At 46.3% G+C, this 15,589-nt stretch overlaps 3 protein-coding genes across 5 annotated transcripts in view; 1 reads left to right on the forward strand and 2 right to left on the reverse strand.

Annotated features, from left to right (window-relative positions):
* LOC108092017 (homeobox protein prospero) overlaps positions 1 to 15,589 on the forward strand; it is a 53,587-nt gene that overhangs the window by 8,836 nt on the left and 29,162 nt on the right. The gene's annotated exons all lie outside the window — the stretch shown is intronic.
* On the reverse strand, positions 3,504 to 5,538 carry LOC108092019 (MAP/microtubule affinity-regulating kinase 3-like). Its single transcript, XM_043209097.1, has one exon. It carries the CDS (start codon positions 5,529 to 5,531, stop codon positions 3,627 to 3,629), a length of 1,905 nt encoding a protein of 634 aa, XP_043065032.1. The 5' UTR covers positions 5,532 to 5,538; the 3' UTR covers positions 3,504 to 3,626.
* Positions 5,704 to 10,428, reverse strand: LOC108092018 (serine/threonine-protein kinase MARK2-like). Its single transcript, XM_043209096.1, has 2 exons — positions 10,194 to 10,428; positions 5,704 to 8,372 (listed from the first exon to the last, which is right to left on the reverse strand). Exon 2 carries the CDS (start codon positions 7,830 to 7,832, stop codon positions 5,712 to 5,714), a length of 2,121 nt encoding a protein of 706 aa, XP_043065031.1. The 5' UTR covers positions 7,833 to 8,372; positions 10,194 to 10,428; the 3' UTR covers positions 5,704 to 5,711.

Consider the following 15,589-nt stretch of genomic DNA (forward strand, 5'->3'; position numbering starts at 1 on the left):
CTTTTTTGTTGTGCCCACAGTCACGGCGACACTTCCGCTGTTGAGTTGTTTAATTTTTTTTTTTTTGTTTTTTTTTTAAGTAGAATGGGTGGAGGTGGAGGTGTCACCAAGAACCGGGCACCTGGCCTGCAGTTTCTCCCCCGTCAACGCACTGATTTCGGGCCTCTGATTATCTTCATATTGTTTACAATTAAAACAATGACTGCTTTTTCATGAGGGGAGGAGGAGGCGTGAAATGTGCGGCACAGACCAAGTTGAGGCACCACATTCCCCTCTGCCAACTACCAACTACCGACTTTTGGTAATTACTTTCGGGCCGGGCGGAAGTGCTCACCATTTTGTTTGCCGGTTCCTCGACTTTATTTCTTACTGCGTATTGGCCGGCAGTAATAATGCCCAAAGTTTCTGTGGGCTGGGTCCAAAGTTTCGTTCTGCCAGTTGAGCAGACTGAATGTAAGTTTGGATTGGTATGGCATGGTTTTTTTTTATTTCAATGCGGTGGGGTCGGGGTAGTGGGTGTATTTCTTTGCGCTTCCGTAAGCAGCGAATCGGTATTTTTCTATATTCTCCAGGGAGAAAGAGACAGCGAATCAATTTCGCCGCGCTTCGCATTTGTTGACTTGACTCAGTCTATTTGATTTGGTTGGGAAAGAGGGCCTCCTACACCGTCTCAATTATCTTCCATAAAAAGCGATAGGTAGAGTTTCATTGGTTGTCCGGCCTTCTGGGGGAAATATATCCAAAGGTGCCTCCTCCTCTATCCAAAGACAAGGAGAAGAGAGTTGCGGAGGAAGTCGGCGACCACAGAAAGTTTGACCAGGCCAGGAGCTCTAATCAATAAATCACTTCAAGGTTTTCTTAATTAAAAGTTTTCCCTGCACCCGACCACAAAAAGACTTGTCGAAACCGCCTTCTCCCTTCCTCCATTATTTTGGGGAACATACTTGTAGAGTAAACTTTTTACACAATCCATGGGAAAAAAGGACAAAAAATTGATTAACTGCCGGGCGACCACAGAAAACAAGGACGAACACGACCAAAGTTTCGAACCCGTTCCAATAAGAAAAACTTTCGACTTGAGCAAGAAAAGTGCAAGCCAAAGAAGACACGCCAATAAGGATCGGGGCAGGGATAGCCAACTATATAGCCCATAAAAACTAAAAACTATTAAGCGCTTAAGTCAGCCGGAAAATGAGACAAAATAGTTGGCAAACTGAGCTCGAGCTAAGGGAAAATTCGAGGAAAAGCGAGCCATTAATTAAGGGTTGCGGCATAAGAAACAAAAAATTCTTCGGCTTGAAAAGGACATTCAAAATCGCACAGGACTAATTGGCAAGCGCGAGCGGAACAATGCCAAAGAAAAAGTAGAAAAAGGGGAGTTATAAAAAAAAGATGAAAAGCCTGGAAAATGTTTCTTAAGCGACCGCAAAGGACGAGCGAAAGGAGAAATATGAAAAGCCAAAAGAAACGACGGCCCCACTTGACATTCCGGCAGGTTAAGCTCCTTATCCCAGGACTCGCTTACAGTTTCTTGTGGCACTTCTTGGGCCGTAAAATATTTACCCAACGCAAACAATGCCAACAGCTCGAGGGGAGTGGAAAGTAGCCGAACGTTTTGTCACTACCAAATCTCTGCCGGCTCTGAAAACTTGGCTATTGACATAATTGTGGGTGGCAGGACCTCGGGACCCAAGTCACACTCAAGGCGTTGCCGGCAGACACTTAAAGGCGGCTATTCCTGCTCCCCAAGAAAGGAATATCCACCCTCAATTAGATGTCAAGAGCCTTGGCTTACACTTGGCCAATTTGGCACCCAGTCCACTGGATAAACGGGGGTTCAACTTGCAGTTACAGTTAAACTTTCATTTACTTTAATTTACATGCTCGTTACGAGTTGTTGCCGCAAATTAGCCAAGTTCTTTGTTCTGCGAGACACTGCTGATTAGTCCTGGATGGCTTTCTTATTGGCACTTCCGGGCAAAAGTTTTGCTGCCTACTTAGAGGGTGTTCCAATTGGAAGGACGGAGTGGGTTGGCTATCTTATCGGATTCAGTCCTTGATAAAAAAAAATCGAGAAACCTCGACTGTCGCCTGTTTTTCTATCTAATCGATGGCGCGCGCTTTTAGTTAAATTATTGACTCGACCTGTTTGCATAGGCACTTTTATTTGCTTCAAGTACTATTTCGATTTATCAGTCCGATCTGTATGCATATATAGTATCTATATCCGTATCTGTATCTGTAAATGCGAGTACGAGTGCGAGTGCGAGTGCGGTTTACCCTTAAAGCAAACAATCGAAGCTCAGCTACGTTCTAGTCCCGTGCAAATAGACCGCGAGTATTTTTGTTTGCACTTCGGTTTGGGCCCAATCTTATCGGTATCGGTATTGGTAGTACTAGTGGTACGGGGAAAGGGCCTAATTGCCGCCGAACCGCCCCGGCAATTGTGGGAGATATTTTCCAGGAGTGGGCATGCACATTAATGCACTAGCGGGCCGACTAATTTATGTGCGACCTGTTACTTGTTTTCCCGTCACCTTCTTCCGCCAGTTAACGAATTAAACGCTCTGCTTCCGCTCCCAATGGGTCCAATCAGTCCTGAACAACCACCCCTTTTCGGCTGGCTAGCCCAACCCCCGTCCTTTGCTATCCTTTTCCCAACTCGGTTCCCACCGAAAAAAGACATAGTCGGCGGCCCTTCTGCGGAATTTCCCGTTTATTGGTTTCTTTCCGGATATTGTTATGTTCGCCTGAGAACGCCTTTTCCTTCCGCCGCTCGACGCCTTCAAATTACCACCCCTCCCCCTGCCCCTTCTACCCCTTCAAAAAACCTTAAACACTAACCTGTGCAGTTAAGTTATTCGGGCTGTTGTTGCCTCGAAAAGTGCAAAATGATTGCGGTTTCGTGTTGCTCGGAGGAACCTCCGCCCCATGAAGCATTTTGGTTCCCAACCCCCTTCCCAATCCCGCGAACTCCGCTCCATTTAATGCCGAGGCGACACGCAAGCCCAAATTGTTGCTGCTACCCTTTCAATGTTCCAGCCAATTGGCTAATGTTATACGAGTATGTTCCTTTATTTCTCGGTGATCGTTCACGCACCTCGCAGTTTTTCAGCCAGTGAAAGTCGTGGCGAATCAATTGTTTATAGGAGACATTGTTTAGTTGTCAGTTTAAAATCATAGCAAAAGAAAGAAAATTTAATTAAATGAGCGAATGGAGTAAATTATTTTTAATTCATAACACACTAAATAGATAATTGGTGGACTTAATTTTATTTTGCTTCTTTTATTCTCTTTAAAAATTCTTATTTTATTATCCCAGACTTTAAAACATTCCTCATCTAAATTTAAACTAATTAAAATTTCTTAACTTAATTCAAACACATCAAACGTTAATACTAAAAAGATAAAGCGATCGTCTTAAATTATTTTAATGGTTTTGTGGACAGTCAAGTTTCAAGATCAGTTCAGAACAATCACCTCAGCTCGCAACACAAATCATATTCATTAACATTTATTTATTTTTTTATTTGTTAGTTAATTTCAGTCGTTTTCATTAAAAACACCAGCTGGTCTCAAAATAGATCGTCCGTTTTAAAATACTTGTGGTTTTCCCACTTCACCAGCTATTTGGTGATGCTCCTGCGAGGATCAGCGGCATCCTTCTCGCCCTGATTGAGAGTCCTTCGACCGAAGCGTACGGACAACTTGGAAAAGAAGCCTCCTGTCGAATTCCGTTTGTTGACTTCTGCGGATAGCGGTGGAGTTTGGAATTTGGCAGGCAATTTGGGAACCAACGGAGGAGTGATCGTTGGTTCAGTTTTAACGTAAAAGGTGGAGGTTCTTTTCGAGGATCCTTTAACTGGACTTGGGGTCTGGGTTCCTGGTGGCTGGAAGCGGGGTGGAGTGCTGGCCAACTTCTGGATTTGGGTCAACTGGCGCTGGGCACTCAGCAGGGTTGGCTTCACATCCTTGGTGGAGGGGGTTCCCCTTTTGGGCAGCGCTGTTTGCGGTTGACTGGGGACTTCGGCAGGCATTATCCTTTTGGGCAGCGCCGTTTGTGGCTCGGGTTGTCCTTGTCCACTCAGAGAATAGCTTGCCTTGCGAACGGGAATGCGACGGATGAATTTGGGTTGCCCTTCGGGAGAAGGCGTCGCAGTGGGCGTAATCAGGACATTCGCCAAACGAGGGGCTATGGGTCGACTAGATGCGGGTGTCTTCTTGTCCAGTGTAAGCTTCACCTGAGCAATGGTAACGTTGGGTCCATTGGCAGTGGGAGTCCGACTGCTGGCTGGCGAGGAGATCGATCTGTCCAGCGAAGAAGATATTGATTTGGCGCTGCGTTTCAGTGAGCCAGGCTTTTCCACACCCAACAGCATATAAGTGCAGTAGATGTCGTCGAACCTCTGATCCTTGAGGGATTTCTCCACATCCTTTAGCTTGTGGCCCATGCTAACCAGCAGTTCTATGCGATCGTTATCCTGCAGTTTCAGAGGTTTCTCCTGGAAGGGTCGCAACTTGCTGTTTTCATCGTGACCCAGGTTAATCCACTTATCCGACATCACTGCAGATAATGTGGTACGCTGGGCGGGATTCAGGACCAGGAACTTCCTCATCAGGATCTCGCAGTCCAAGGAAACGTAGTAGGGCACTCGATACTTCCCACGCAGGACTCGTTCTCGCAGTTCCTTGAGGGTTACGCCATCGAAAGGCAGGGAACCACTAACAAGGGTATAAAGTACAACTCCCAGTGACCAGGAATCCACCTCAGGACCAGCGTACTTCTTTCCCCTGAAAAGTTCAGGAGCTGCATAGGGAGGACTTCCGCAGAAGGTTTCCAGCTGGGAGTTCGGATCAAAAGTGTTGCTGAAGCCGAAGTCCGCGATCTTTATGTTCATATTCCGATCCAGCAGTAAGTTCTCCGCCTTGAGATCGCGATGCACAATGGACTTGCTGTGGCAATACTGAATGGCGGACACCAATTGCCGGAAGATTATCTGGGCATCCCTCTCCCGCATCCTGCCATTCTTCACCAGATGATCGAAGAGCTCTCCTCGACTGGCGTACTCCATCACCAAGTAGAGAGATCTTTCCGACTCGATTACTTGGAAGAGCCTTATTATGTTCGGGTGATTCAGCTGCTTCATGATCTTCACCTCTCTATATAGCTTCTGCCTGGCACTCGTGTTCAGCTGGGTCTTGTCGATCACCTTGATGGCCACCTCCCTGCCCGTGGGCACATGGATCGCCAGCTTGACCTTCGCGAAGTTGCCCTTGCCAATCGTCTTGCTGATCCTGTACACTCCGTTGCCATTTCCATTCACGTACGACTGGAACATGAGATCCGAGCTGCTGCTGTTGCTGCCACTGCTGCCACCTGCGCCCACATCCTGTCCAGCTGCCAGAGTGGGCGTGGCATCAGCACACTTGGCTGGGCGGGCCGTGGTTCTGGCGGTTACAATTCTGCGCGGTGGTTGGGGATCCGGGTCGTTCTCCTTGTCGGATGTTTTGTTTGTGTTTGCTGCTGTCATTTCTGGTGGAGCTAATTTTTCGTTGAATTCAAGCAAAGCGTTCGCCGCACACTAGTTAGACGAACTTCTAGAATTACCAGTCGGACCCAAAAATCAATTGAATTTCCTGGCAGGGACTGCTATATCACTTGCTGCACAACTTTTTCGATCGCTTAAGGGCTCCAATTCAAAGGATCTCTTCTATTTGGTGAGGTTCTTGCGCTGCTCGGTGGCATCCTTTTCGTTCAGGTGGATCACCCTTCTGCCAAAGCGAGCTGTGAGTTTGGAGAAGAAACCCACTCTGGAGGCGGGCTTGGTGTCGTCAGCGGATAAGGGTGGCGTCTGGTAGTTATCCTCCTCCCCACCTGCTCCACTTCCCGATCCTCCACCTCGTTTTCCACTGCGCGCCTGGCCAAAGTGAAAAGTGGCCCGTGCCACATTGTGTCGCGTGAAGGGTTTCTCGGAAGTCTTCTCCACCGCCGCCGCTCCTGGAATCCTTTCCATGAGTCGTCCTCCGATGGCAGGGGATTTGGGCACCAAAAGAGGCGTGACTGCAGGTTCCGCCTTCTCGTAAAGAGTCGTTGGTCTTCTCGAGGATCCCTGAGCTTGGTTTGGAGTCTGTGAGCCGGGGTATTGAAAACGGGGCGGGGTGCCGGCCAACTTTTGGTTCTGGGCCAACTGCCGCTGGGCACTCAGCAGAGTTGGCTTCACATCCATATTTGAACTGGCTCTTTTAGACTGCGGAGTGTGCGGCAGACTCGAGGGCTCCGGACGTCCTTGATTCGAGGGCTTGCGGGCTGGAGTCCTTGCAGGAGTTCGGCGGGTGGGCTTGGCAGGAGGTCCCGAAGGAGGCGTTGAAGTAGGCGTGACAGGAACGTTCGCCAGGCGAGGAGCAATAGGACGACTTGAGGCTGCAGCAGAATGGCTGGACGGATTCTTATCCATGGCGAGGGTCACCTGGGCAATGGTTACAGTGGGTGTGGTGATGCTGGGAAGCGGACTGCTGACTGCCGGAGTATTCATGTCCCCTGTGGCTAGAGCCTCCGTTTTGGGGTTGCGGGTGGAGGATCGTGGTTTGGCCACGCCCAGCAGCATGTAGGTGCAGTAGATGTCGTCGAACAGCTGGCCCTTCACCGACTGCTCCACGTCCCTCCGCTTGTGACCCATGTTCACCAGCAAATCGAAGCGTGCGGCATCCTGCAGCTCCATCGGCTTCTCCCGAAAGGGTCGCAATTTGTCGCTCTCCTCGTGACCCAGATTAATCCACTTGTCCGACATGACTGCCGATAGGGAGGTACGCTTGACGGGATTCAGGACCAGGAACTTTCGCATCAGGTTCTCGCAATCCATGGAGATGTAGTAGGGCACTCGGTACTTGCCACGCAGAACCCTCTCCCTCAGTTCCTTCAGAGTGCCGCCATCGAAGGGCAGAGATCCACTAACCAGGGTGTACAGCACCACTCCCAGCGACCAGGCATCCACTTCGGGTCCCGTGTACTTTCTGCCCATGAAAAGTTCAGGAGCTGCGTAGGGAGGACTTCCACAAAAGGTTTCCAGCTGGGCATTCGGATCGAAGGTGTTCCCAAAGCCAAAGTCCGCTATCTTTATGTTCATATGCTGATCCAGCAACAGGTTCTCTGCTTTTAGGTCCCGATGGACCACGAACTTGCTGTGGCAATACTGAATGGCGGACACTAGTTGCCTGAATATCACCCGGGCATCCCTCTCCCGCATCCTTCCGTTCTTCACCAGATGATCGAAGAGCTCTCCTCGACTGGCGTACTCCATCACCAAGTAGAGCGTCCTTTCCGATTCGATGACTTGGAAGAGTCTCACGATGTTCGGGTGATTCAGCAGCTTCATGATCTTCACCTCTCTGTAGAGTTTCTGTCGAGCACTCGTGTTCAGTTGGGTCTTGTCGATCACCTTGATGGCCACCTCCCTGCCCGTGGGCACATGGATCGCCAGCTTGACCTTCGCGAAGTTCCCCTTTCCCAGAGTCTTGATGATCTTGTAGATGCCATTGCCATTCCCATTCACATATGACTGAAACTTGGGATCCGTGTTGCTGCTGCAACAACCACCATCGATCGCATCCTTGGCAGCTGAAGGAGTGCTCGTGGGCGGTTGGGCGGCTGAAGTTGCGGCAGTGGGCGTGGCTGGTTGGGCTGTTGCTCCGGTGGTGATAATACCATTTAGCTGGGCATCTGGATCGTTCTCCTTGTCGGAAGTTTTGTACAAAGTTGCCACTGTCATCGCTGCCTTTTCACTCTCGTTAGCCAAACTGAAGTCGAGAATGCCGAGACTGTTGTCCACCGACATTTTAATACTGGGAATTTAGAAGCTGCGAATCTGGGGCCCGAATCTGAGTGGCCAGGCGAGAGTGGCTCCTGTTCGGGATCTCCAAGTGTGCCGGGCACGAGTCGCTCCGCTCGGGGGGAAATTATCGCCTCCCTCCAAGGTGTAATTGCTGGGCTTCGTCAGTCATCCGTCATCAGTCATCGGTGGCGTTGTTTGCACATCTGCTCTATTTCGTCACCCTCCCGAAAAAGGTCGAGCTTTAAGATAAGAACGCGTGTTTGCAACCCTCAGCCACCCCGAATCGCATGCATGGCTGATAAGCGGCTCGTCCTGCTCTGCTCCTTGCCGCAGGATCACTTTGTCTCGACGCCCGACCGCATGAGTCGGTACTTCTTTCAGGAGGCGCTATCACCAACAACCCCCTCGGCTCGAATGGCACGAGTCCTTTGTGATCCTGCGATGCGATCGTGTGCCCCTGTTGTTCTTGTTTGCGACTGGCGAGGATTCGACCCAGCTGGTGGTATTCGGTTTCCTTCGTAAGTGAGGAGTGGCAGCTGCCTTCTGTTGGGTGGAGAGAAGAATGATTCGATTAGAGGTCGTAATCGGAACAGGGAACTTTGTATAGGGTTTAAGTAGAAACTATAAATTGGTTACGGTAGTCGTATTGGGATCACTATTTCATATGTAAATGTTTATTATACAACAAACAGAAAGTCCCTTACACCAAAGCTATTCTATAGTATTTTTATACAAACGTTCTATAATATTCCATTATTTTTGAAAACAAGAAACTGAATTATAATGGAACAGTATTTTAATCTTATGATATTTTAATAGCACGTTAATTTATGCCCAGAATGACATTTTTCCTGTAAACTATTTGATCAAAACTTTTTTAAATATTTCTACAGTTATAATTTAATGATTCATACCCTTATCCCTTAATGAAAGCAAAAAACCATCTTGAGTTATAAAGTATTGCGGCCTCAGATATTCCACTAATGATCCAATAAATTTTGACTTGATCTTGCACCACTGTGCAATAAGTAATTTGCCCTGTCCCCTAGCAACGGATTTTCAATCGACCTGAAAAAATAATCTCTCCCTTTTGACAATGCATTTTCTTCAGTTCTCTGTTCTTCGTAGTTTTTTGCATGTCCCGACGATCTCTACCCATACACACGCACACACGCTATTACCTATGAGTGAACTACCCTAATGGGTTTTACCTACCTATGGACGTACTGAATAAAGTAGGACTAAAAAGGAACGGGTCCTTAATCTGCCCTTTCTCTTCGCTCGCTCGTTCGCTTGCATTTCGCTCTTTGGGTTTGGGTTTGTGTAACCATTTCAGGTTTTCTCTGCCTGCTCCTTTTCAAATGTGTGAGTGCCTGCGTGTCCTTGATCCTGCTGACTTGTTTTGATGCCTTTCTCGTCATCCCTGCGTTGCCCTTTGTCTCGTCTCCTTTTGCCTGGCTCTTCGCTTCCTTTTTCTGCTCCTTTGCTTGCCTGAGTGTGTGTATGTGTGTATCCCTCTCTCGCACTTTTGGTATGTGTGAGTTTCGGAGTTTTTGTGAAATATTTGAATTGCAGCTGCCACTTTTGGGTCTTTGTGTTTATTACTTTTGCCTGCTCCTCTTATGTTGTTTCCCCTCTATCTTCCCCTTCTTCTGTTTTGCTTTTTCGCAATAACAACAAGCGAGATCTGTGGAAATTTCGCCATAACAACAACAAGTACCAGGCTTGGCTTGGTTTTAATTCTGGGAACTGGTGATCTGTGATCTCTTGGTGGGTTTTTGATCGCCCCCCTTTGCCACCAAGTTCAATGCACCCCACCTAGAGTTGCCCCCACTTTTCCCAAGATATACAAACACACATGACAACATGTGCGGGTCTCCCATCTCGTTTTCCCCCCTTTTCGCCCTGTTCTCGTTGTTGTTGTTGTTGTTGTTGCTCTCTCTGCCCATGGGATCTTCAGCTTGTTTTTTTCCCGAATGCCTCTCCTTGTGTTTCCTCTATTTTGATTCTGGTTCTCGGGTCGTTCTTTCTTCACCCGTTCTTTTTCCTCACCCGATGTTTATCCATCTGCACTGAGTCATCGGCGACTTTGGGGAACTTCAGGCGCCCCAAGTCTGCCGCCTTATGTTTAACACACTTACTGAACAAAGCCAGCGATGATATACATACAGATGATCCATTTGCTGACCTTAATAAAACGCCTCTTATATTGAGAGCTAAAGAACGCCCCCCTGAAGACATGAGCACTCGGCGCAAGATAAGGTTTTGGTCCCCGGGGACGAATCTAGCTTATCTAAACGTGGATATGGCGTATAGAGAGTGAAGTCCCAACCGCGTGCTTGCTTAATTACACACTTTACTTACGCCTCGGTCCACTTGGTGATCCCCCAAGGGCGGCAATCAAAAACGAATTAGCGTTAATCCAGTACCCAATATCCAGTAAGTGTGGCGTATCCGTACAGCGAAAACGATACAGCGAGAGCGAACTTTCAGATACAAGGCGCGTCGTGGAAATGAACGGAGCGCAATCCGAAAGACAGGTCTTGAAAACGTCTGAGACGCTGCTGAGAAAGAGAGGAAGAGAGCCTACACTTAGAGAAATCTAGTATAAATAATTATAGGTACTCCGAATCGTACTTCAAATTTTGAGAAGAAATGTTATTTATAATACAAAAATTCTAACTTAACTTTGATATTAGAAACAATGTCATAATGTCATTTATTTATTTGTAAAACATTGTTCTGTTTTTTAAATGAAAAGTAAATAGTGAATGTCCGCAAACGTAGAAACTAAGTAAATTTTTATAGTTGAAATTAAAATTTAATTTAATTAAAATCTTATCTTCGATTCAAATATGTATAATATTCGATTCGTATTTCGTATATGTTTTTGCATAATTGTTCTTTTCCCAAACTTCTCACTCATTTCTTTAACTGCAGGAGAGTGTGAAGAGCGTCTTGTTGCGCTCTTCTTATTCTCACGCTGCTCCTCTCACTGATCTTCACTCATCGCATGCTCTTCCTTCGCTCACTTCGTTCGTTTCCATTTCGCACACTCATTCGCTGAAGGTCGTTTCCTTGAGCGTTTCTTGACTTGTGACGTCACGGCTGCGAAGGGGAGTCATTTCGTCTTCGGCATTTAAGTTCGTGCGCTCGTTTCTTTGCGGCGAATTTGGCATTGTAGTGGTCTTCGGGTTCGTCTTCGTTTGTGTTTCCTTCATTGGTGTGGGTTTTCTTGCGGTGGTGGTTGTACTTTCGAGACTTCCCCATTCGTCGTCATCAGCTGTATCGTCGTCGGTGTGGGAGTAGCCGATGGCCATATCTGTCTGAGCTGTCCGAGTGGAATTGGTATTGGTGCACCAATAAGAATCGGCCAGTGGTTCCACTTCTTGAACAACAACCCCTTCCCCTCCCCCGAATCCCACGAATCCCCCAACCACCTCCGTTCAACCGCTTTGTTTGGTAGGGAATGATTAAAAAGTCACCACAACAAATAATAATAATAAAATGCATTTCTTTTGGCCCGCAAAAATTTCTTTCATTTGGCATCGCTTTGGCCGGCTGAAAGGAAAAATTATAATGACAAAGTAGGCGACAAGAACGAGGGGGTGGTCCAGATGGGTTGGGTTGGATAGTCCGCTTGCAGACGTAGACGATGATTATAATAACAGTTTTCTGTGATTTCTCCTCGATTCCCGATTCGGGGTGCCCTCCTTGAAGGCAGGGCTTAATTAAAAAGCTTTTGGCCATGCACTTGCATAAACATTAATCTTAGCTTCTGCAACTTTGTCTATTTAAATTTCAGAGGTTTTGAGGCCAAGATACAAAAGTATTTTTATTAAAAGTGAAATAAATAAAAAAAAACCTTCTTAAACATAACAATTCTGTAATTCATAAAAAAACAACTTTTTGGTAACTTTTTTTTTAAGTGCTCTCTTGAAATATAAACATTATTCTTTTGACTTTGAGACTCGCAATTGAAAGTGTTTGGGAATTTCTGAGGGCATTTGCATTTAGATGGAGCAAAGAAGCCAAGACAAGTAGGCCAAAGTGGCATGTTAATGAGAAAGCGGGTAATTCGGCATGCAGTCGATAAGGCAGTTGGCTGCGGCTGTGGCTGTGGCAAAAGTATCTGCCAGATACACGTGGCACGCACACCAGCTGACGCCCCAAAAGTAGATGAATCGCATTATGGTTCAGTGCAGCAAATCACAGTTGGCCACCAGCGGACACGCGCCACCTGATCGGGATGCTATATATGTATATCCTAGGAAGGATATCTCCTTCTTCGGCAATATTTGATCGTGCTGAATGCGGAAAAAACAGATTGCAACTGCAGCTGACTTCGATCCGCACAAAAGGAGATGCGGCAGACAAAGCAGCCACAGGATATGCGATACAGGCACTTTTGCACATTGCCCCGATGAGTTATGGTCTCCAGATTTGGGACCAGAGAAAAGGGCAGCATCTCGACCGACAAATGCGGGTGCATATCGATTACGACTTCGACTGCCGGAGAGATGACTCCTTGGGCCGTGATCTGCATTTTTGCGTCCTTCTTGCCGCATCGCGAAAGGTGCAAAACGAAGGACGAACGTGCCGCAAAATGCGACCGATGTCTTAGGACATTAATTGGGTTTTCGTTTCACCGTCGATATTCAATAACAGCTGGCCCTCTCAACTAAATACACAAATTAACCCGTTCAAACAATGCCTTCTTGGGAAGTGTCAAATTCAACCTCCGATCAAGGAGCAAACAATGGCCAACCAAATGAGGGAAATGGAATGGCATATAAATCCCAGACAATAAATAAAAGCAGAAGAATCACAATTTTCAGCTGTCAAAGGGGGCGGGGATGAAATCTCCGATTTTTGCGTTTTCATCAAGAAAACGGCTGAATTTCTCACAGTTTTCCCGGGGCAGTTTCGTCAATCATTTGTCGGCCACTTCAGCCCTTTGGTCGTGGCAAATCCTTTGCACTTACTTTGCATCGCAGGACTCGCCGCTATGCAGTTAGATGGCCCATTCATCCATTCATTCTTCCATTCATTCTGAGTCCTCGGTGATGACTACCTGCCATTGTGAAAGAGTTTTCCTTTCGATTTGGTCGCAGTTGCAGTCGCAGAAGCGAAGAATCGCTTTTTTTGTTATATTTTTGCATAGTTTTTCGGCTTTGTTCCTTCTCGGGAAAAAGGGGGAGAACGAACGAACACTGCTTAGGGATAAACAATATTAGCTGACTGAAGGATTTGCATTCCGCACTCTATTGTTTCGAACTCGCCCCGAAGAATTGTCAATAATATTTTGCCCATGCGGCAGTTTGGTCCTCCGAATGCGACACTTCTACATGGAATGCCCACATGTGGAATAGATAATGACGGAACTAATCCGAGTCTCCATCCTCACCAGAATCGCGTTGGCTTGGCTTGCCTTGGATTGGCCTAATTGAAAAGCGGCGGCAACAACAGAATCCTAGAGGCCCAGAAAAAGTGCCTGGCACAGAATGCATTTCGGCGGCGCAATTCAGAAATCTGAAATCTGCATAATGCAAGTGCATCATCTCATCTGTGCTCTGTGGAGCTGCACTCAGAGAAAAGTTTTTAAGAGGTTTAGAAAGTAATAAAAAATAGGTTCTTTTACAAGGGATTACGAGTACTTTAGTAATTTAGCTTCTTAGAATTCTTTTGTGGGTAAATACCTCAAATATTATTTATCTCAAATTAAATCATTCTCATATAGTTTAATTGTTGATTATTAAAATTGTGTTTTATTTATTTTTCACAATTGAATGGTTAGGGTTAGACTTCATCTATAATATTTTGTAACATTTTATATAATTTCTCGTTTAAAATTAAGCAATTGTATATCTTATTAAATGGAAACAGGTATTTGCATGCTGGTATTTGGTATGCTAACATGTCGAGTTGCTCAAGCTCTTATATAATCTTTGTTGTAGTTTCCCCCTAGTTTTCTGCCAAGTGTAGTTGTATCCTGTGTAAGAGGCGCCTGGGGGGCAGCTTATTAGCAAAGATTGTCAGTCAGCCGCCGAACAACAACGGCGGCAACAACAGAAATTGATTACCAAATGTGCACGGCTTTTGAGTGGTTTTAGGCCAGGAAAAGGGGGAAGGGAGGGAGGGGAAGGGGAAGGGGGAGGGGGTAAGGACGGATAGGCTGGCTAATAAGCACAAAAATCCACATAGAGCAGCAATTCCTTTTAATTGAAAATCTCTCTCTCGCGCTTCCCATTTCCCAATTTCCCTCCGTTTGTTTTTTTTTTTTGTTGTTTTCATTTTCGCAATTTCTTTGCGGCTGCAGTGCGTTTAGTTGATAGATGGGGCGGGGCGGGAAAAGGGGCGTGGCTGCAGCTCCAAATGCATTCGATATTGCATTTTTTCTCCGGCAACATGCAAGGATAATAAGGACTTTAGCCGGCTTGGGACTTTTTTTTTGTATGCCAGCTATTTTTTTTTTTTTGACTGATTGACTTGCGAAGCGTCCGCTTAACCATCGCTACTGCTCCAAAAAACCCACACCATTTTCCGGATCCTGGCTTCTGGTTTCTGGTGGCTGGTTCCCTGGCTTCCTGGCAAAGTTGATTGCAGCAAGGACTTGCGTCTACATTGCGGCCCGAAAAATTGCATTGGATGCATTTGCTGGGCAAACAAACTGCCGAAACAAGAGTCATGAAAAAAGTTTAAAGCCCCCAAACTCCGGTTTTCTCCTGCTCCGCGTAAGACTCGCTGCATGTGCAGTGCATATTAGCCGAGTTGTGTCCTGAGTCCTGCGTCCTGCGTCATGCCTCCTGAGTCCTCGAGCCTGTGCCATCCTCGGCCTGTGCATTGTCCTTTTGGTCGAGCGCCTTTAACCCCACCTCCTACTCCTTCTCCTCCTCCAGTGTTGTGTTTTTTTCTGCGGCTGCCTTTTGTTTGATTTGCGAAATTGCAATATGCTGGCTGTCTGGCTCAACTCGTCCTGGTCCTTCTGAGACCCCTTCGCTCCTGACCCCCTCCACACACACGCAGGATAACTGCAGTTAGACTGCAGTGGAGGTGCAACCGATTCCAGCCAGGAGATTCCTATTTTCGGGGTTAATCTAAAAAGGCTTCAGTTAAATCCCTTCTTCAAAAGCCAGTTTATCTCGATTAATAATTTAAAATTGTAAAACAATAATAAACTGTGTACAAAGTTTTGAGCTTGGATATTAAATAAACAATTTAAGATAGCAACCTTATTAACTCTCACATACTCTTTTCTTTAAGTTTTGAATTTGATTAAATGCCTTGGGGTTAAATTAATAGGAATTAATAGTTTATTGATATTTTATTTTTTCTTTCTTAAGTAATATTTTCTTTATTTTCCTAGATCTTTTACTTAAAGCTGAAAACTGCACTGCAACAGATTGGGTTAAAGGAGTCATATATTTTCTTTGTTAATTTCTCCTTACTGACTCCGCAAAAATTCACTTGCTCAAGTGACAGATTATCCCCATAAATATTTTAATTTGATTCATTTGCAACCACTCGTGGTTCAACCCCCCAAAGCGCTGCAACCCCGCCCGTGATCAGGTTGATGTCCGGTCCCCCGGCTTTTTTTTTTTTTCAGCAAAACCTTTTAATTCGAGTGCGTTTTTCATCATCAACAGCGCTGGCCGAGGTCCTCCACTCCATTCCACTCCACTCCAGTTTCAGTTTCCAGCTTCAGTCCAGCTTCAGTCCCAGTTACCAGCTCCCAGTTCCAGTTTACCCCGCTCCATTAC

Source organism: Drosophila ficusphila, unplaced genomic scaffold, assembly GCF_018152265.1.
Source record: "Drosophila ficusphila isolate 14025-0441.05 unplaced genomic scaffold, ASM1815226v1 contig_791, whole genome shotgun sequence".
NCBI lineage: Eukaryota > Metazoa > Arthropoda > Insecta > Diptera > Drosophilidae > Drosophila > Drosophila ficusphila.